Raw genomic sequence first — 24,282 nt, 5'->3', positions numbered from 1 at the left:
AGCAGATAGATGCTGTTGTTAGCATAGGGATGCCATAGTCTTACTTATTTCACACATGAATTTCTTGAAATGAAAACCGTAGTAAACCTGTTTTGATCTCTGAAAGGGTAATTTTGATATGAAATAAGTAATTTTCAGTCTAATTATAAAAAAGAAAATGTGGTATGATTGCCAATGAGACAACTCTCCACAAGAGACCAAATGACACAGAAATAACAACTATAGGTCACAGTATGGCCTTCAACAATGAGCAAAGCCCATGCATTATAGTCAGCTATAAAAGGCACTGATATGACAGTGTAAAACCAATTCAAACAAGAAAACTAACGGCCTTGTTTCAATTTTCAGACTAATTCACAGTTGTATATTCATTACTTTTTGGACAATTTGCTTGAAGTCCATACAGATCTGTTTATTCTATGTTCAGACTATAAAGTAGTTGTTCTTTACAAGAACAACATAGTGAGTTGACCGAAAAGCTACTGAACATGCACATGTTCGAGCAAAAAATTTTGACAAAAAGTTTTTTTGTAAAGTTAACTGGTTAATGACTTGTATCTTTAGTTTTCACTGAGTTTACCTCTTGCAATGTGTTATCATTCATCTTGGCTTTAAGGTTTAGATATCTTTCTAATGACTGACAAATCTTTGCTGTGTTTTTATCAAACTGTCTTTTCTCATCCTGCAAAGGAAAAACAATGTAAAGGATCTTTAGGTGTTAGACCAAAGTGCTTATATAACACATGTTTTTGTATGTTTAGATTTAATACTAAGTATTATTTGTAGTCATATACAATGAAAAAAGGTAGCTTTTGGTCACTAATAATATTTGACTAATGCAAATATTAAAATTTTCTAAATTCATTATGATTTTTTTATACATAGCCTTTGCAGTCTGCTATCTTTGGGGAATCTTAATTATGTTAAATTAAAATTGTAACAAAAAATAATGTTCTGATAATGCAACATAGTCTATTATATTAAACATTACCTACAAAGTCCTAAATGAGATTATATATTCAATGCAGTTTTCATTATTTTTGGAAGAAAATCATTATGCTTACGTAAAAACTTAGTTTTTTTTCTTTTACTAATTAACTTTGCATGCACCACAAGAAATTTGCTGGCATTTGATCAAATACTTCAATTAGCACCTCAATTACCCACAGTTTTTATTTACTTTATGCAAAACATAACATTGTTTACCCTATTGGTGCTTTTTATGTCAGAACACAACTAGACATTTTAACTGTAATTAGGCCAAAAATTGTGTATATCTGTTTCCTGCCTCTGTATATCTATAATAATTTTCATTTAATGGACATTTTTGGTTAAGCATCGTTAAAGTTCAGATATTTGTGGTTAATTTCAAAACATTTCCCAATATATTCAATGCAGTTTTTAAATTATTTTACCTGCCCACCTCCCCCTTTTTTTTAACGGGAGGCAGGAAACGCAAATATTTGTTTTGGCCTTATCATGTAATTATTGTAATCAACAAACCTTAATTGAGTTAATTTGTTGTTTTCTAAATGCCTCTAAAGCAGTAAAATGTTCTTGTGCTTGCTGCAACTGTAAAAACAAATAGAAATAGTTATTCATCAAGTGATTAGGACATCAAATACCTGGCAGAGATGAGCCAAGAAAATAAATTACAAACATAGTTTTTATTAACCAGGTTGAACATACAACAAGTACAATATCAATCATAATTTAAGCTTAAACATGTTAAACATTATAGATTTTTAGATTTGTGAGTATCGAATATGATCAGATTTATATTTCTGTATTATTTGGTGCAATTTTTTTTCAATTTTTTTCTTCATTTCTACTCTGTTTACAATGGTTTATTTTAAAAATTAAAAGTGGACACACGGTGAATATATTCCTTGTCATGTGACAGTTAAATTAATGTAACTAATCTCCAACAATGAATTCATTTTGCTAACATTAACAGATCTCTCTTTGATTTTAAAAACATTAGATTTAAAAAAAAATCTATTTCATGTCAACATTGAGAGCCATGGTGTAGTGGTTAGTGCATCGGACTACTAACACATAGGTTGCTGGTTCGATCCCCTGGGAGAAAAATTTCAGGGACTTAATTTTCGGCTCTCCCTCAACACCATTTGTAAGTATGGTCTTGAGGAAACAATGATAGTCCGTCGACAGGGAACGATAAAAGGTTGACCTGTGTTAAGAGAGAACCATGTCCCTTGCATGTTAAAGACACCCTTGTAGAATTAGAAAAAGAGCAGGCTAATGCTGCTACAAAGTAAAACTCGCCCCAGCAAAGTGGAAAGGGATTAATATAAGTTGCAATAACTTGTTTCTCAATCCACTATAAATAAATATGTTTAAATTTATTCTAAGCTTCAGTGCTAATTTGACTTCTGAAAATGAATTGTCTTTCTCGAAAAATTAAACTATTGAAGATATTTCATATTTATACTATTCATGATTATCCTTAGAGCGTTAATGAAATGTAAAATGTATTGGAAATCTCAACTGTTGATAGTAAGGATATATAAATACCATTCTTTCCCGCTCCTCTTCAACATTTGCTATCAGTGTACCAAACTCTGAGAGCGAGCCAGCTGGAAAGATAGAATTTTACAAATTTTGAAAGTGAGTACACGTGTATTCTATAAAACATATAATTCGTCTTTAGTACTGAATGTAATATAAACTTTTATGTATTTTTTGGTCAATTCTAGTTTGATTCAAACCTGTCTAACGTTTCTATCCAATGCCTTTAAATTTAAAGTTAAATATAACCTGAATAATGTCAGTCGTTACATTCTGCTGACCTCTGACTAATCTCTGATTGCTACATAGTCTTTAGGCCACTAGAGGGTGCAGAATTATTAGAGTTAAGTTAAAGATGGCAATAAGATATCTTTCCTACAAAATGTTGGTACAATGCTGTAAAGTTTTCCTGTTGTTGTTTTTTTTTAGAAATTATGATGTCAATAATTTTTGCCAATCTAATGAGGCATTAAAATAAGGTAAAGCTAACCTAGATTTGACCTAGACCCTAGCTTCCAAAAAGAGCATTATGTATTTCAGACATTAGTCCAAGAAAAAAATATTTTTTATTCAATGGGTATTTGACTGAAAAGAACATCAATTGTGTTGGACTTTCAATTTGAAGGGAAAAGCATGCAGAATTTGAATTTAAAACTAAAAAAAAAACAGTTTTAAAATGACATATTCTACATACAAAGGTATATATGACACATACAACATCAAAGTAAAGGACAAAACTAAAATAAAGTTTGTTTAAATGTAGGTGCTTTAATTGAAAGGAAACTTGATACTTCAATGAACTATTTTAAAGTGTAAGCAAGGGGGTCAAGATCATAAAATTTTACAATAGCCTTACAAATCTTCAGGAAATATTTGTTGGAATATTACATCCTATTTCTACAAATCCTTACAACAGTTTAATTGCTTTGGGAATAAATCGTATAATTTATTAACTGAAAATGAGTGACCTCTGACAAGTAACCAGTAAATTCTTAGACTGCAGCTTCAATGTACCAGGAGAAAACAAGCAATAGACATTAGACATGCACATTTTTTATGCCCTAAAATGTACATAAGACAGTGGAGGGGCATCATTATATTTAGGTCTGGACGTCCTTTTAATTCATATGTCTGTCCTGCTTCAAGTTCAAGTTTTTGTTCAAAGGTAGTTTTTGATGCAGTTGGCGTCTAATCAACTTGAAACTTAGTACACATGCTCACTATGGTATGGTCTTTCTCATTTAATTCCAAATTAGAGTTTTGACCCAAATTTCATAGTCTACTGAACATAAAAAATGATAGTGTGAGTTGGGCATCTATGTACTTTGGAAACATTCTTGTTTGCACTGATTTACATGATGTATATGACATTATGACATTTTCCATTGCCTTTTTCATAGTACTTGATTTATAGCTGACTGCTTACTTTATCCAGTATTTTTATCAACTTAAAACTTAGTACACATGTTCCCTATGATATGATCTTTCTAATTTTAATGTTGAATTAGAGTTTTTACCCCAATTTTACGGTCCACTAAACATAGAAAATGATAGTGCAAGTGGGGCATCCATGTACTATGGACACATTCTTGTTCTGTTTAAGATATATTGTACAATTTTATTTGGTTTCACTTCTAGGTTTATTTAATGTTATAGTGTGTATCATTTTTCAGTGTTACCTTAAGTCATATAACATTAAATAAACTCAGGCAATGAAACCAACAGTATACACATTGTATATAGACCCTCACTTGTTATATTTCACTTTTGAAACAGGATTTTCAACTTCCCTTTTACAATTAGTTTGTAATATATACGATTCATTGTCACATGTCAGTAGTTATATTTGATACTGTAGCAAAGGGAAAAGAAAATATTTCTTACTTTTAAGTTATAAAAACTATTTTATTTTATAATTCAATGATAATTAACTTGCAATGTATACATAAATTTATAAGCTAATATAACCTGAGAACCTGAGGCACAATTTCTATTTTTTATTTCATATTAAAAGTCATTATACAAGTTTTAAAACAGCAAAAACAGTACAGGGAGGCCTGGCAAGACAGGTTTTCTCTTAAAAGAGGTGACCTTTTAAGAACACCTTATAAAAGCACACTTTCAAAATTTAAACACTAGCTTTGAAAATAATGTGGTAAAAATCTCGCAAATAAGGGATATATCAAGATTTTACAGCTGCATATCATGTAAATTGTTCATCTTGTTAATTGCCCAAAAATGGTGTGATGCAAATTGAAAATTTCACAATATCCTGAATATCATTTAAGAGTGCACTTAAACTCTTCCCAAGTAATTTACTGATTACGTATTAGTGTAGCTGTCTTAAATATCTTACCAATTCTAGCTTCATCATCTGTTAACTTCTCGCCTATACATTCAAATTTAAAATCCTTTAATTTCTGTGCAAAGCCTTTACATGCTTTTCCTAAGTCTGAAAATATAAAAAGAAAATTTGTACAATGGTCAAGCAATGTGTATTTTAGTTTTGATAGCAATAATAATTATAAGGTCATGTTTTACATTGACGATAATGACTATAAACATGCATACATGTAAGCCTAATCATTTGCTAATGGAAGTTTACATACAGTAACACCGGCCACCCAAATATCTATTTGACTTATTTTGACAGCTTTTATAATCTCAACAAATTTAGGCCTTATAATAGAATAAAATAGACTTGATTGGTCAGTGAAGTTATCATATTTTTCCTTAGTTTATAACAAAATGAAGCATTCTTTTTTTGAAACAGTTTTAAAAATTGTATTGTGTACTAAACCCTTTTATCGATTTAGGAAGATGTGGTGTGAGTGCCAATGAGACAACTCTCCATCCAAATAACAATTTAAAAAAGTAAACCATTATAGGTCAATGTACGGCTTTCAACACGGAGCCTTGGCTCACACCGAACAACAAGCTATAAAGGGCTCCATTTTATGCATATGTTTAGGATTTCTTTTGTATATAGGGTAGGAAACAAATTTAATTATTCAAAAATATTTGTATAAGCTTGAAAGCAGAGTTTCAGAAGTCAATTTCACAAAAAAACTTAGATCATAAGTATACTGATTTGTTCATGACTGAAGACCAATCTCAGTTGTAAGTTTTTTGTGAAACCGACCCCAGGACCAAGAAACTAGAGGCTTTTCTGAATAGCCTGTGTCGCTCACCTTGGTCTATGTCAATATTAAACAAAGGAAGCAGATGGATTCATGACAAAATTGTGTTTTGTTGATGGTGATGTGTTTCTACATCTTACTTTACTATACAGTCTTGCTGCTTACAATTATCTCTATCTATAATGAACTTGGCCCAGTAATTTCAGTGAAAAATGTTAATAAAAATTTACAAATTTTATGAAAAATGCTAAAAATTTACTATAAAGGACAATATCTCCTTAGGGGGTCAATTGACCATTTTTGGTCATGTTGACTTATTTGTAAATCTTACTTTGCTGAACTTTATTGCTGTTTACAGTTTATCTCTATCTATAATAATATTCAAGATAATAACCAAAAACAGCAGAATTTCCTTAAAATTACCGATTCAGGGGCAGCAACCCAACAACGAGTGGTCCAATTCATCCGAAAATTTCAGGGCAAATAGATCTTGACCTGATAAACAATTTTTCACCCTGTCAGATTTGCTCTAAATGCTTTGGTTTTTGAGTTATAAGCCAAAAACTGCATTTTTCCCCTATGTTCTATTTTTAGCCATGGTGGCCATCTTGGTTGCTTGGCCGGGTCACTGGACAAATTTCTTAAACTAGATACCCCAATGATGATTGTGGCCAAGTTTGGATTAATTTGGCCCAGTAGTTTCAGAGGAGAAGATTTTTGAATAAGTTAACGACGAGGGACGACGGACGCAAAGTAATGGGAAAAGCTCACTTGGACCTTCGAGCCAGGTGAGCTAAAAAGCATTTATCCACAGAAAATGTTATGTAATGTACTACCATTAAGTCACTAATGATCAACAATAACACTTTATTCAAATCATGTATTTATAACTCAATGAAATTATATCTAATTTGCATCATCCTGTCAGAACTGCTAGATGTAATAATCTGTTACAGTACTAAATTGCTTTGTAATATTATTATTATTAATATTGAGGCAATATTTTGAATCAAACAAAATTCACAATAAAGCCTAACCTGTATCAGAAACAATTTATTCATATGTTAAACTTTGGCATTGTTGTCGGAAATTATGAAAAAAATACACCTGTAAATTGTATTGCCTAAACTAGAGGCTCTAAAGAGCCTGTGTCGCTCACCTTGGTATATGTGAATATTTAACAAAAGAAGCAGATAGATTCATGACAAAATTGTGTTTTGGTGATGGTGATGTGTTTGTACATCTTACTTTACTGAACATTCTTGCTGCTTACAATTATCTCTATCTATAATGAACTTGGTCCAGTAGTTTCAGTGAAAAATATTAGTAAAAATTTACAAATTTTATGAAAATTGTTAAAAATTTACTATAAAGGACAATAACTCCTTAGGGGGTCAATTGACCAATTCAGTCATGTTGACTTATTTGTAAATCTTACTTTTCTGAACATTATTGCTGTTTACAGGTTATCTCTATCTATAATAGTATTCAAGATAATAACCAAAAACCACAAAATTTCATTAAAAATTACCAATTTAGGGGCAGCAACCCAACAATGGGTTGTCCGATTCATCTGAAAATTTAAGGGCAGATAGATCTTGACCTGATGAACAATTTTACCCCAGTCAGATTTGCTCTAAATGCTTTGGTTTTTGAGTTATAAGCAAAAAACTGCATTTTACCCCTATGTTCTATTTTTAGCCGTGGCGGCCATTTTGATTTGATGGTCGGGTCATCGGACACATTTTTTAAACTAGATACCCCAAAGATGATTGTGGTCAAGTTTGGATTAATTTGGCCCAGTAGTTTTAGAGAAGAAGATTTTTGTAAAAGATAACTAAGATTTACGAAAAATGGTTAAAAATTGACTATAAAGGGCAATAACTCCTAAAGGGGTCAACTGACCATTTCGGTCACGTTGACCTATTTGTAAATCTTACTTTGCTGAACATTATTGCTGTTTACAGTTTATCTCTATCTATAATAATATTCAAGATAATAACCAAAAACAGCAAAATTTCCTTAAAATTACCAATTCAGGGGCAGCAACACAACAACGGGTTGTCTGATTCATCTGAAAATTTCAGGGCAGATAGATCTTGACCTGATAAACAATTTCACCCTGTCAGATTTGCTCTAAATGCTTTGGTTTTTGAGTTATAAGCCAAAAACTGCATTTTACCCCTATGTTCTATTTTTAGCCATGGCGGCCATCTTGGTTGGTTGGCTGGGTCACCGAACACATTTTTTAAACTAGATACCCCAATGATGATTGTGACCAAGTTTGGTTAAATTTGGCCCAGTAGTTTCAGAGGAGAAGATTTTTTTTAAGTTAACGACGACGGACGACGACGCAGGACGACGAACGCCAAGTGATGAGAAAAGCTCACTTGGCCCTTCGGGCCAGGTGAGCTAAAAAACTACATCATTTCATCATGAAAATTTAAACAATACAAATGACTGAACTACTGACAATTCTTGGGGCTTATTCTCATTTCACCTTAGCTGTCAAAATAATTATATAAAATTAATCCCAGTTTGCCTTAGTACAAATTTTCAGGTACATAAGAATTAACTAAGGCGAAATGGGAGCTTCTGTAAACATTGTAATTATGTTATGTTTTGTTTGTATTGCAATTAGTTATTATTTGTTATTTTGATGTCAAATTCTACCATGAAATTTTATTTACGTTTGGTGTCCCACTTTTTAAATAATTCTTTTTTATAGCTGCTCTTCTTTTTCTGATTTTTTTTTACTCATGTGTTATATTTTGTAAATAAAGTCTTATTAGATATGCACATTGTATATGGATATTTTTAAAAATATTTCAATGAATAAAGAAGACAAATATCATACTATCATAACAAATACATTTGTATTTCATATCTAAATCAGCACTGAATTCAGAAACCCAATTTTAAATTTGAATACTGATATAGAAAATGTACCTGTTATATTTTTAATAATACGTAGCATGAGAAAAAACACTTAGTCTAATACATATAACATAAGAATTATTTCCGTAGAGTTCATATTGTGAAAAAAACAAGGCACTGATGTACACATTTGAATGTTCAAAGTTCATTTAGTTGACAAGTTTGAGGATGTAAGATGCTGCATCACCATACTGAGGTTGGTTGGCGATGTTTTCCAGGAGATTAAAGAATCGTATATAATTTGGACCAAGCTTGAAGAAGTCAAGTCATAGTATTCCATGTAATTCACAGGTTGTCGTTTGTTTATGTGTCACATATTTCTTTTTCGTTCATTATTTGTACATAAATAAGGCCGTTAGTTTTCTTGTTTGAATTGTTTTACATTTCGGGGCCTATTGTAGCTGACCATGCAGTATGGGCTTTCCTCATTGTTGAAGGCTGTATGTTGACCTATAGTTGTTGATATCTGTGTCATTTTGGTCTCTTGTGGAGAGTTGTCTCATTGGCAATTATACAACATCTTTTTTTTTTGTATTTTTACATGTATTATCTTTATTATATATATAATTATAATAACACAATTTAAAAAAAATATATTATTTTATTTATTTTATTTAAGTTTCTGTAATATATGTAAACAAGTTTGTGGGAATACATTTTGTTCTTTCTTTTTTAAACTCTTTGTGTTGCAAAATGTAAAGGATAATTGACTGATTATTAAGAACTTTCTGGTTGCATAAAATTTATACAATTGAAACTTATATTAAACAAGAAGTAATTGTAACAGGATGCTGTTACGAAGTCTCCCAAACAAAGCTCCGATAACTCCCCATTCATATGGTCCCATGTTCATTTGATTTGATTTTTTGTCCCATACAAGAATATATATGGCTTACGAGTAGGGATCTCCACCATTTACAAGTTTTCAAACAGGAGGGGGTGGTGGTGACCCCCAGGGACTTTACCTACATTTCATTTGATTTGTTTTATTGTCCCCTACAAGAAAATATATGGTTTAGGGGTGGGGATCTGGACCGTTTACAAGATAATAGTACATTCTCAAATTGAACGGGGTGGGGGTGACCCCCAGGAACTTCCATCTAATTTTATGTGATTCGTTTTATTGTCCCATACAAGAATATATATGGTTTAGGGGTGGGGATCTGGACCGTTTTCAAGTTTTCAAACAAGAGGGGTTGGGGTGACCCCCTAGGGACTTCCCTTTTATTTCATTTGATTTGTTTTATTGTCCCCTACAAGAATATATATGGTTTAGGGGTGGGGATCTGGACCGTTTACAAGTTTTCAAACAAGAGGGGGTGGGGTGACCCCCTAGGGACTTCCCATTTATTTCATTTGATTTGTTTTCTTGTCCCCTACAAGAATATATATGGTTTAGGGGTGGGGATCTGGACTGTTTACAAGATAATAGTACATTCTCAAATTGAACGGGGTGGGGGTGACCCCCAGGAACTTCCATCTAATTACATGTGATTTGTTTCATTGTCCCATACAAGAATATATATGGTTTAGGGGTGGGGATCTGGACCGTTTACAAGTTTTCAAACAAGAGGGGGTGGGGTGACCCCCTAGGGACTTCCCTTTTATTTCATTTGATTTGTTTTATTGTCCCCTACAAGAATATATATGGTTTAGGGGTGGGGATCTGGACCATTTACAAGTTTTCCAACAAGAGGGGGTGGGGTGACCCCTAGGGACTTCCCTTTTATTTCATTTGATTTGTTTTATTGTCCCCTACAAGAATATATATGGTTTAGGGGTGGGGATCTGGACCGTTTACAAGATAATAGCACATTCTCAAATTGAAGGGGGTGGGGATGACCCCGCAGGGCATCCCCCTATATTTCATGTGATTTATTTTATTGTCCTATAATCATTTCTGAAGACTGCATGTATCTATCACTTTTAGTTTTCAAGTTATATTCATTTAAAAAATTTTGAAAATAAAATCCCATAGGGTTCTATAGTAAAACCCTCCCTGCTTTCTACCCCCCAAAACACCCCTTAATAGACCCCAATGCACAAACGAAAGATTGATGGCTCACCTAGACATATTAGTCTACCATTTTATGAAATCCTAAGTCAATCTGACAAGCGGTTTTGGAGAAACGCTGCGGACAAGTTCATTTTTTAAAGCGGCGGAAGAAGAAGAAGAATAACTAGAATTGCCATTGCAAGCAATAGCGGATGTCACCCTGGTCCACCAATTGCCACTAAACAGCAGCCATGGTAACGGCAGCCATTTTGGAAATTCCAAAGTTGAAAGCCGCATCTAGATTAACAAGTTAACATTTCTGTAACGTTTCATACAGATTTGAAGAATTTTCAAAATTTTGCTTTTTTTGCACAGTTTCCATGGCAACATTTGAAAATTCCAAAGTCATACTGCTGCTTTATATTGTGCTCGCCATAATATAATACCATTATATAACATTTAATGGTCGTAGATTTACTTTAACACCAATGTTCTAGAATGTTCTATTACATTTTTACATTCTTTCTGTTTCCTTGACAACGGCAGCCATGTTGGATATGCCAACCCTCGACTGCACTTCTGCACATGGTCTTTAACATTTTGGTAAAGTTCCATAACAATTGGTCCATCCTATTCTCAGAAATAGTCTGGACAAAAAAGTGTGGAATAATAATAAAAAAAAGAATCGTACAATAACAATATGTCACCCGACCTCAGTCAGGGTGACATAATAACTAGATTTGTAATTGCTAGCAATAATGGATGGCACCCTTCCCCCATTGCCAGGGTAACGGCAGCCATTTTGAAAATTCCTCAGTCAAAGAGTGCATCTTCACTTGCAAATTAACATTTTTTTTCAAAGTTTCATAAATTTTGGAGCTTTTTGAAATTTTGGACATTTTTGCAGTTTCCATGGTAACGGCGGTCATTTTGAAAATTCCTAAGTCAAACTGGAAATCAGCACATGCCAGTTACCATTCCTGTGTAGTTTCTTCCACTTTGGAACACTTTGATTTTTTTCGCATTTTTGCTGTTTCCATGGTAACGGTGGCCATCTTGACCATTCCAAAGTCAGAGGGACAACTTCGCATGGTGGTCAACATTATACCATAATTCCATCGACTTTGGTCCATTCTATTCTGAGAACGGCTCCGGACAAAAATAGTGGAAGAAAAATAATAATAACTAGATTTGCCATTGCAAGCAATAGCGGATGGCACCCTTCCCCTATTGCCAGGTGAGCGGTAGCTTTGGTAACGGCGGCCATTTTGGAAATTCCAAACTCAAAAGTCAAGTCTACATTAGCTGAGCAACATTTGTTATAAGTTTCAATAAATTTGAAGCATTTTGAAGTTTTTTGTATTTTTGCTGTTTCCATGGTAACGGCGGCCATTTTTGAAATTCCAAACTCAAAAGTCAAGTCTACATTAGCTGAGCAACATTTGTTATAAGTTTCAATAAATTTGAAGCATTTTGAAGTTTTTTGTATTTTTGCTGTTTCCATGGTAACGGCGGCCATTTTGAATATTCCAAAGTCAAACCCCCGCTGCATTTTTTCCCTCCATAATCATATACAATCATATACCATTTAATGTCTCTAGAATAAATTATACATTGATGTTCTAGAATGTTCTGTGAAAATTCAAAGTTTTGACCTTTTTGCATTGTTTCCATGGTAACAACAGCGATTTTGGAAATTCCAACGCCAAATTCCACATCTTCCAATGTTGCTCATCGTTACTGTGAAGTTTCATTAAGTTTGGAACATTTTGAGATTTTTGAATTTTTTGGAGTAGTTTCCATGGCAACATAGTAGTTCCAATGAGTGCCAAAATCATCCAACACCTGTATATAGTGGGCACCTACATTGTATTAAAATATAATGATTCTGAGTTAAATAGTATCCAAATAGTTCACCAAAACAAAAAACTGGATTTTTTCACATTTGTTCTGTTTCCATGGAAACGGCAACCATTTTTTACCATTCCAATGTCTTTTGCACAACTTCACATGGCGGTTCATATTATGTTATAGTTCCATCAACATGGGTCTGACCAATTCCAAGAAATAGCGTGGACAAAATGTGTGGAAGAATAAAAATAAAAAGAAAAAAAAGAAACGTAGAATAACAAGATGTCACCCCAACTCCGTTGAGGGTGCCATAACTAGATTTGCCATTGCAAGCAATAGCGGATGGCACCCTTTCCCCATTGCCAGGCCAGCGGCAGCCATTCAGAAAATTTTTGCTGTTTCCATGGCAACGGCGGCCATTTTGAAAATTCGAAACTCAAAAGTTAAGTCTACATAAGCTAGGCAACATTTGTTATAAGTTTCATTAAATTTAAAGCATTTGGAAGTTTTTCATAATTTTGCTGTTCCCATGGTAACGGCGGCCATTTTGAATATTCCAAAGTCAAACCCCCGCTGCAATTTTTGCCCTCCATAATCATATACCATTTAATGTCTCTAGAATAAATTTAACATTGATGTTCTGGAATGTTCTGTGAAAATTCAAAGTTTTGACCTTTTTGCATTGTTTCCAAGGTAACAACAGATATTTTGGAAATTCCAACGCCAAATTCCACATCTTCCAATGTTGCTCATCGTTACTGTGAAGTTTTATGAAGTTTGGAGCATTTTAATATTTTTGAAATTTTTGGTGTAGTTTCCATGGCAACATAGTAGTTCCAATGAGTGCCAAAATCATCCAACACCTGTATATGGCCGGCACCTACATTGTATCAAAATATAATGTTTCTGATTTTAAGCATATCAAAACAGTTCATCAAAACAAAAAACAGGATTTTTTCACATTTGTTTCGTTTCCATGGCAACGGCAGCCATCTTGATGGTGCCATACCCCACTGCACTATAGAATGTGGTGGTCTACATTATGGTATAGTTCCATCAATATTGTTCAAGCCAATTCCGAGAAATAGAATGGACAAAAAAGTGTGGAAGAATAAAAATAACTAGATTTGCGATTGCAAGCAATAGCGGATGGCACCCTTCCCCTATTGCCAGGTGAGCGGTAGCCATGGTAACGGCGGTCATTTTGGAAATTCCAAACTCAAAAGTCAAGTCTACATTAGCTGAGCACAATTTGTTATAAGTTTCAATAAATTTGAAGCATTTTGAAGTTTTTTGTATTTTTGCTGTTTCCATGGTAACGGCGGCCATTTTGAATATTCCGATGTCAAACCCCCGTTGCAATTTTTTAACTCCATAATCATATACCATTTAATGTCTTTAGAATAAATTAAACATTGATGTTCTAGAATGTTCTGTGAAAATTCAAAGTTTTGACCTTTTTGCATTGTTTCCATGGTAACAACAGCGATTTTGGAAATTCCAACGCCAAATTCCACATCTTCCAATGTTGCTCATCGTTACTGTGAAGTTTCATTAAGTTTGGAACATTTTGAGATTTTTTAATTTTTTGGAGTAGTTTCCATGGCAACATAGTAGTTCCAATGAGTACCAAAATCATCCAACACCTGTATATAGTGGGCACCTACATTGTATTAAAATATAATGATTCTGAGTTAAAGCATATCCAAACAGTTCACCAAAACAAAAAACTGGATTTTTTCACATTTGTTCTGTTTCCATGGAAACGGTAGCCATCTTGAAAGTGCCACCCCCAAAAAGCAAATCTTCATTTGGTGGTTAACATTATGGTATAGTTCCATCTTCTTGGGTCCATTCATATGAGAGTTCCAGACTGGACAAAAATGTGTGGAAGAAAAATAATAATAACTAGAATTGCCATTGCAAGCAATAGCGGATGTCACCCTTCCCCCAATGGCCACTAAGCGGCAGCCATTTCAAAATTGTTTAACAGTGAATGCACATATATATATGCATTGCAGTACATCTTTCTGTAAATTTTCAGTACATCGAGAGCATTTTAGAAAATTTCACATTTTTGCTGTTTCCATGGCAACAGCAGCCATTTTGAAAATTCCAAAGTCAAAAGTCTCATCTAAACATGCCAGTTAACAATAATATTAAGTTTCATTAAGTTTGGAGCATTTTGAAAATATTTGACATTTCTGCAGTTTCCATGGCAACGGTGGCCATTTTGGAAATTCCAACTTCAAAAGTCTCATTCAGACTTGTCAGTGTACAATCCTATGAAGTTTCATCCATTTTAAAGCATTTTGAAATTTTTGAAATTTTTGACATTTCGGATGGTTCCTATGGCAACAGAGACCGTTCCCAAAATTGAATGGCATATACCACATTGGTACATGGGAGGGACCATACCATCAAAGTTTCAATCAATTTGACCTACCATTTTAAGAAAGTAAATGACACTTAAAGGTTTTTGGACCATTTTGACCTGTTTTGCATTGTTTCCATGGTAACGGCAGACATTTTCGAAATTGCAACACCAAATTCCACCTCTACCAATGTTGCTCATCATTTCTGTGAAGTTTTATAAAATTTGGAGCATTTTCATATTTTTGAAATTTTTGGTGTAGTATCCATGGCAACATAGCAGTTCCAATGATTGCCAAAATCATCCAAAACCAGTATATGCCCGGCACCTACATTGTATCAAAATATAATGATTCTAAGTTAAAGCATTTCAAAATAATTCATCAAAACCAAAAACTGGAATTTTCCATTATTTTTCGGTTTCCATGGTGATGGCAGCCATTTTTTAGTTCCAAAGTTGCACTGCAACTGGAAAGTCAGGGTTCCTTGTTATAGTGCACCATCATTCAGATTGGTTCCTTTGGCTCTGAGAAAACTGCCGGACAAAATTAGGTGGAAGAATAATAATAATAACTAGAATTGCCATTGCAAGCAATAGCGGATGTCACCCTTCCCCCCATTGCCACTAAGCGGCAGCCATTTCAAAAACTTTTAACAGTGAATACACATATTTGCATGGCTATACATTTTTCTGTAAATTTTCAGTACATTTAGATCATTTTTAAAAATATGACATTTTTGCTGTTTCCATGGCAACGGCAGCCATTTTGAAAATTCCAAAGTCAAAAGTCTCATCTATACATGCCAGGTGACAATAATATTAAGTTTGGTTAAGTTTGGAGCATTTTGAAAATATTTGACATTTCTGCAGTTTCCATGGCAACGTTGGCCATTTTGGAAATTCCAACTTCAAAAGTCTCATGCAGACTTGACAGTCAACAATCATAGTAAGTTTCTTTACTTTTTGAGCATTTTGAAATTTTTGAAATTTTTGACATTTTGGCTGGTTTCTATGGTTACACAGATACCATTCCAAATTTCTAATGGCAGATACCACATTGGTACATGGGAGGGAACATACCATCAGAGTTTCAATGGATTTGACCTACCCTTTTAAGAAAGTAAATGCCACTTTTAGGTGTTTTTGGACCATTTTTACCATTTTTGCATTGTTTCCATGGAAACAGCAGACATTTTGGAAATTCCAACGCCGAATTCCACATGTACCAATGTTGCTCATCGTTACTGTGAAGTTTCATTAAATTTGGAGCATTTCCATATTTTGGAAATTTTTGGTGTAGTATCCATGGCAACATAGCAGTTCCAATGATTGCCAAAATCATCCCAAAACCAGTGTATAGTGGGCACCTACATTGTATCAAAATCTAAAGATTTTAAGCATAACCATTCTCAAATAATTGGCTGAACTCTGAAATAATATTTTTTCACCATTTTCCCGTTTCCATGGTGATGGCAGCCATTTTTTAGTTCCAAAGTTGCACTGCAACTGGAAAGTCAGGGTTCCTTGTTATAGTGCACCATCATTCAGATTGGTTCCTTTGGCTCCAAAAAAACTGCCGGACAAAATTAGGTGGAAGAAAAATAATAATAATAATAATAATAGGGAAAAAGAAACAGAGGAAAAGCAATATGTCACCCGACTTTGTCGATCGGGTGACATAAAAATAAAAAAAACAAAAAGAAACGTAGAATAACAATATGTCACCCAAACTCCGTTTAGGGTGCCATAATAACTAGAATTGCCATTGCAAGCAATAGCGGATGTCACCCTGGTCCACCAATTGCCACTAAACAGCAGCCATGGTAACGGCAGCCATTTTGGAAATTCAAAAGTTGAATGTCGCATCTAGATTAATATGCTGTAACGTTTAATACATTTTTGGCGAATTTTCAAAATTTTGCTTTTTTTGAACAGTTTCCATGGCAACATTTGAAAATTCCAAAGTCATACTGCTGCTTCATTTTGTGCTCCCCATAATATCATACCATTATATAACATTTAATGGTCGTAGATTTACTTTAACACCAATGTTCTAGAACGTTCCATTACATTTTTACATTCTTTCTGTTTCTATGACAACGGCAGCCATGTTGGATATGCCAACCCTCGACTGCACTTCTGCACATGGTCATTAACATTTTGGTATAGTTCCATAACAATTGGTCCATCCTATTCTCAGAAATAGTCTGGACAAAAAAGTGTGGAATAATAATAAAAAAAAGAATCGTACAATAACAATATGTCACCCGACCTCAGTCAGGGTGACATAATAATAATATGAAAAAAAGAAACGAACAATAACAATATGTCACCCCAACTCCGTTGAGGGTGCCATAAAAATAATAAGAACTGAGCAAAAACAATAAGTCTCCAAACTTTGTTTGGGAGACTTAATTAAACATAAAAGAAGCAACTTTCCTACTGACTCATGTTTTATTGTGGATTTTTTTTCAGTTAAAATCATATAAATTGTCACAAAATTGTCACTTTTATTAAAAATAATAATTAAAAGAGAAAAAATTCCCTAATTCAATGTTGTTAAAATTGCTATAAAAACACAGAGGTTTAATTTGTTTATTTAATATTTTTATCTAAATTCAAATTTCGCCTTAGTTTAATTCCCATCTGGCCTTAGTATATTTTTTACCTTTTTTACCTGGAATTCACAGCTAAGGCGAAATGAGAACACACCTTCTGGGGCACCTGAGGTCATCCCCAGATATTTTTAATAATTTCTGTGTAGTGTTATGAGGAATGTTGTTTGTCTGATCATTATTTATTTTGGCAATAGTGTTATCTGACTTTATTTGACCCATTCATTTCTTTTTGAGTATTCCCTTGGTACAATATCCCCCCTTTTTTTAAAGCAATATACATTGCCTTTAAACTCAATGAGATTTATACAAACTAAATGTAGCTGATTTTATTTGTAGTGAACAGTTGGTTGTTGATTAAAAGAGTTAATTAAATGTTGGATTCTGCAAATTAGAGAAACTATTAAAGAAGAAAATTTGATTAAAATTCATTTGATTTTGAAAATTTTTACACCATTTCACTTGTTTATTCTGCTTTTCCATCTTCAATTTTTGAGAACTGACTTTATCTATCATGTTTTAATAAAGGGGTCTTAAATGTTTGAAACTTAGAAGACTTGATACAAATAGCAATTACTGGAAGGGAAGGATTTACAAATCAATGTGTGCTATGTCAACAGAGGTACATGCACATTTATTTACTCAAATGATTCAACTGCATTATAGTGCCTAACAAGATTTTGTGAGGTAGACGACATTGACCTTAAAACAATCGCATTGACTTGTTTGCTCCAAAAGTAGGTAGATAGGACTTATTATTTTGACTTTATTTAATGACTTTTTTTAGTTTGGGATTAATTGTAATTAGTATGTTCCTGAAGAGAATGAAAACTGTTGTCTTTTTGTAAGATAAATAATAATTTACCTGGCGTAGCCGTGCGTAAAGTGTATTTCGGCATTTCTCTCCGAAAAATGACTTGCTGACTGGAATAAAACGTCTTATTTGTAAACTTTCATTGATAAAACATAACATGGACTCAGCCAGTATCCAGTTTGAAGGTCATTTTAGTTACTGTCACATTCATGCACGTTCTGATTTAATCAATGGTCATGTATGAAAAGCATAAACAGTTTGAAGGTAAACTAATCATAACTTAACCAATCAAATTGCGTAATATTCAATAACAATGACCGGTCGACATCATAGTAAGTAATAGGGGTAAACTGGGTAGGGAGAAAATGTAAGGAATTCAAAGTTTATTGTTTTGCAATAAGAAATAAAAATTTGTCAACCAAAAGTTCTGCTATAATTTCATAAACATGTCCTTCTGTATTGGTACAGTTTTTGGATCTTTCATTTATGTATTTAAGGCTACACAAGGTTTGGGCTTCAAAAGTCCACATAATTATTGACTTTATGCAGAAAATTGTCCTTTTAAAACATAAAATGTTCCCAAAAGAATACGTTACTACAAAGTAAAATCATTTTTCAAAACACTACAAAAATCTTCATTTCGATTGGTATAGAAGTATTGTCATAAAGTGCGTTGAAATAAACAGTGGTATAGCAAACATCAAATTCCCTCACAAAATCTTGTTAGGCACTATAAGACATTATTGTTTAATATTAAGCAAAGTCACATGACTCAAAATAAGCTCTATATAAACTAAAACTTCCACATGCTATCTTTGTGTGTCAATGACACAAATATTGATATTAACCATCATCTATTCAATACTTATATCTCCAGAGTATATAAACAAACAAAGGGAAGTATATCTATATATCTCACATGACTATAATATTAACTTCCTACCAAACCAATCATACTAATTGATTATTCAATGAAAAATATATAATCATCTACTTGTACTTTATACCTACACATCTTGTAAACTCATTATTCTGTTAAAAAATTAGGTTAATGTATAATATAATACATAATGGCTACACCTACAGAAAGACCAGAAGTAAACACAGTACATATATACCCTAATGAAGTCTGCAAAACAGATGACTACTTTCATCATTTTAACATGTTTAAAGTGCATTTAAATAACTTCATTTAATGTGTACAATATATGTTCTTGTTTTTTCTTTTTTTCCACAAATCATTTTGTCACACTTTACAGTGGCGGATCCAGAACTTTGTATATATATGGGGGCCCACTGACTGTCATAAAACTTTAAGAGGGCTCACTACAGTCATGCTTCAGCGATTCCCTATATAATCAAACAAATTTTTTCCATAAAAAGGGGGGGACCCAGATCTGCCTAAGCTGCATGTATATATATCTGATACAGAACTTTATTGTATCCAACATGTCCAAATCTGTGTGTGGCATGCAATTTCAGCCAAATGATATGAACAGGGAATGCATGATATTATACATCTTTATTTGATAAGTGAATCTTCTTATTCACTATAATTTTCCTTGAGTGAAAAATAAAGAAAACACTTGACTTAATACCAGAAATCAATTACATTACATAAAGTATGGCAAGCAGTTCTCCAGTTTCAAAGGAGTAGCTTACTGTTTACAAGTTACATAAATCTATTACAGACTGAAAGAGTCACATCCAACATGAAGGTTATAGCCTGGTTATTCAATTAATCAGTTCTCCTTTTGTTAATGGGCGTAGTTACACATTTTATGCTTTTTCCTTCAGATTTCTGCCTCATTTCAATCCTGCTAACTTGAAACTTTCTACTGATTAACTTTTTTTTAACAATTTTCCATCATAACTGATGCCATCATATACTCTGTAAAAATTCTTGGCAATTACTGTAACACAGTTTCAGTAAATCTTTCAAGTACCCAACTCAAGACAACTGAATAAACTTTCTTCTTAGTAAATTATATATATAATAAGTAAATATATATAGTTAGTTGCTTTATAATAGTTCAACAGATGTGAAATTCATCTGTTTGTATACAATGAAGGAAAAGGGAGTTTATACCAAAGTTAACTCATTATTGGTTGACATAATTATGTCAAAATTTAAATATTCAATGTAAGATTCAAGTCTTGGTACTGGTTTGTGTCATCTACATGTATGTTAACTTATGATATATCAATAAATTGCACATTGATGTACAAATGTAATATATTGACTGTTAACTTCCTGTTCAAGTAATACAATTTTATTTTTCAAGGTAAATTTTATAATTGTGAGCTGTGGCTTAAACAAAGATTATGTTCGTGATGTTAAGAAAGATGTGTTTTTCCTGTTTAAGTTGTTCAGTTTTTTATGCTCCTAATTTTTTTGCTGTAAAAAAAAGACACCTTCAGAATGTTCAGCACTGGCATACACTTTAACTGTAAAATGTTCAATCATGTTAATTGTACTGAGAGTCAGAAGACTTCTAATATAAGTCTTACAATATTCATGATAGTTCATAATAAATTAGAGGTCTTTATTAGTTTAAAGATCATGTCACAATGGATTGAGAAAACATAGACTTATAGACTCCGTCTGGAGAGAATTTGTGACAGCCTCACATTTTCTTCAGTAGCTTGTTTTTTTTATGAAGACTGATTACATACATGAATGTCATGAATGTTGTCAGAGTCGGATTTTGAGGAAAAATTTGATTATTTAGGGATTTACTGAAGATGATTACTGAAGTGGGCCCCCTCTTAAGCAGCAAGTGGGCCCCCACTTATGAAAAAATCTGGATCTGCCACTAATTGACTACTTTAAAGGTCCATTCATATATATATCAATTCCTTACTGTTTCAAAAGTCTTTTATTTTTATATCTGTATGCCAAGGCCATGAAAAGCAAGATATGTTAATGTCACCCTTTCTAGAGTACATAAGACAGTAGAGTGCAAGTTGTGCAAATCACTATTAACATGCTAAACATGTTTAACACTGTTTAAGATAGAAGTCAAATTTCTAAATGGGTCCAATATTGGAAACTTCTAAAATATATTTGTCTTAATCTTACAATTGTATGTGTTAATGACATTATAATAAGATAAGAATTTAATATGATAGAAATGGACATAACAACTGCATATAGTATCTAAACAAATAAACACTTCTGACGCAGACAGTTAGATCTTAAGTAAATTGAATTAAGTAAATAATAGTTTATTCTTAACTGCACATACATCTGTACAAGTCAATTAGAAATGAATTCTGCTGAACAAATGCCCTGTAGAAATAATTATGGCTGACAGATATAGAAATTTGTAGGTAATTGACTTATCAACTTACTAGCAGTTTAACAAATAGGTAACTCTTATGCAGCTTCATACCTGATAATGACTCCAGCTAATACATGTTCCAAGCAGCTATTTACATTCTATATATATGTAATTAAAAAGACATGATAAAAAAAAACTTTTGGTACAGGTTTTATTGACATGTGCCTAATAACAAAATGTATAACAAAGCACATATGTTAACATGGTATAACTTATAATAATCAATCAATCAATACTGACAGGGATAACATACAAATGTATCTATTAAAAAAAACGGGTCCCATGTACATGTACAATCCCAGTGTTTTTGTTTAGTTGTTAATATAGGTGTGTACATGTATACTGGAGACACCATTTTCTAAGGTGCAATCAACAGTTTTTTTCTAAGACGTCATATTTTGAGGGACCATGCATTAAAGTGACCCTTAATGGTGGACTGATATATAAAGATACTTGTATGAAACTAGATATCACTGGAATTAGAATGTTCTCTAATTTATAATGAAATAAAAATAAAGTGTACTTTTAATATATTAAAAAAATTCCATCCAAAGACCATGGGGGAAAAAATGCCTAATTTGACCATAAAAAAACCTGAAATAAGGTCATGTGCATAATATGAAAATTTATGAAGTTGTAAAGGATGTATAACTAGTTTATAAGTCAAACAACTAAAAGTGCATACTTACTCTCACACAAAACAATTGGAAGGAATCGTAATGAAATCAAATCATATAAATTATCTAGTCATTTTAATTTTTAAAACATAATATTTAAAATGTAACTTTTTTCCATTTTAGTGAAAGCATATATATACAAAATGCAGGTTTTTGAATATTAAATATAATATAAACAACATGGACATTGGTAGTTATATATAAATGTAACATTATGTAAAAATGGTGAATGAATCGATCATCGCGCGCTTACCACAGCGCTATCAAAAAATCCTGGGGAGAACACTGCATACCCATGAACACATGATACATGCACATTTTACATACAATGTAATCAAAACTGTATGAAATTTAGAGGGTTTTACCTGGCCTTTCAAGAAAAATCTTGTCTCAGGGTATGGTCTCCTGCTCCGAAAAGAACTACAAAATGTAGTGGCTGCAAATAAGTTTTCAATTTTCACTGCCAAAAAAACAGGATGTTTACAGTGTTGTCTCCCCTCGAAACATGGGTTATTTAAACTTTAATATACATGTATATACTTAATGTCAGTGCTACAATGTATGCTTAATGGGAAACCAGACATTTCTGCCGCAGAGCCACATGGCCTTTGTTGTTTTGTCTACATGTTTGTGCCACTTTGGCCATGTACATGAATTAACATTAGATGAAATTTTAAGAAATCCTGATTTTAAGCAAAATTCTACATTGTTCTACATACAATGTAAATGAAACCATTTACAATTTACAGATGCAGTTCCACAAGATCTAAATGCAACCAAAATATGGTAAAAACCTAGAAAAAATAAACAATGACGCTTAAAGGAATTAGGGTTTGGAACCTAGTTTAAAAAAAAATAATACTCTGTCGAGTGGAAAGACTAAAAAATTCTTGTTTTGACAAACAATGATTAGATTCAATAACAATTTGATTGGTTTATTATTAGACATACACCTTTCTAAGGATAGGAAATCCCTTAACCATTGTAGGCATCAAATAGTAATTTACAGCTACCATTATCATCGAAATTGGTTAAATTTTACCTAGATTCTTCAGAGGTCTCAAATAATTATCATTACTGTTATTTTAGGAAAAAATTAAAGTGATTTATCTAAATAACTTAATCAGTCTATTTTTTTCATCTTCTAAAAGAAAGTGTACGTTTTATTGACATGCACCACAAAAATACTATTAACACCATTTTGCATGAATTGTTATTGTTATTCGTCATGAATTTAACCCTCATACACCTTATTGCTAATTTTCCGCCATTACCATGATTACTGGACATCACACAGGTTCCTGAAAAATTTTGACATCAAAATACAACAAAACCCACAATGGAAAAGTGATTGTTGTATGACGTCAAAAGTTCGAGTGGGACTGATTCTGGGGTTAGCCTGGTTAGCAATTTATAATGTGTATTATGACCCTCCTTTATAATTGACACTTATTTAATCAATATTGAAGTTTAATAACAAATTGTAAAGCTGAATCGACTTATGGCCAAACAACTCCAAAGCTACAAAGTTATGACTGATAGATGATGTTAACTTATATACATTTTTTTGTAATTACCAAGCCTCTAAGTCTAAAGACTAATGGGCTACATAATAGACATAATTTGTATATATCTGTGAATATAAAGAAACTATTTCATTTCGTTAATGTTAAATTGACTTCATACAACAGAGACACTTCTCTCTTTTGAAACCTAACTTAGACGTCACATAATACATACTTTTTGATGCTGCTAAGACTTCTTTACCATCTCCAATCAAGGCTTTGATAGCCTTGCTAGTTCTCTCAAGTTCTTTCTCATGATCGTGAAGTTTTTCACGAAAACCAGGACTGTCAGTTAAACACTCCGCAAATTCAAGGGGTTCAAGACCCATTTTCAGATTTGTGTATCACCTTGAAACAAAATGTTTAGCTTTTTGGGGGGCCGAGTGATTTTTGACAGCTACATTATAGCTACTTCCTGTTTAAAAACGCATGCGTACAAT

General features: G+C 32.8%; 1 protein-coding gene across 6 annotated transcripts in view; it reads right to left on the bottom strand.

Moving 5' to 3' along the window:
• Nucleotides 1-24,269, bottom strand: part of LOC143085565 (rho GTPase-activating protein 26-like) — a 67,214-nt gene extending 42,945 nt beyond the window's left edge. For all 6 annotated transcript variants that reach the window (XM_076262001.1, XM_076261999.1, XM_076262002.1 and 3 more), the window contains exons 1-5: nt 24,018-24,269; nt 4,886-4,981; nt 2,536-2,597; nt 1,504-1,572; nt 581-682 (exon numbers count right to left, since the gene is read on the bottom strand). In XM_076262001.1, the coding sequence (XP_076118116.1) occupies nt 581-682; nt 1,504-1,572; nt 2,536-2,597; nt 4,886-4,981; nt 24,018-24,171 (483 nt within the window). In that variant the 5' untranslated portion in view covers nt 24,172-24,269. The remainder of the gene's footprint in view (nt 1-580; nt 683-1,503; nt 1,573-2,535; nt 2,598-4,885; nt 4,982-24,017) is intronic.
• Between the last annotated feature and the right edge of the window lie 13 nt (nt 24,270-24,282).

Source organism: Mytilus galloprovincialis, chromosome 8, assembly GCF_965363235.1.
Source record: "Mytilus galloprovincialis chromosome 8, xbMytGall1.hap1.1, whole genome shotgun sequence".
Taxonomy (NCBI): domain Eukaryota; kingdom Metazoa; phylum Mollusca; class Bivalvia; order Mytilida; family Mytilidae; genus Mytilus; species Mytilus galloprovincialis.
This window is presented reverse-complemented; position numbering and strand designations above follow the sequence as displayed.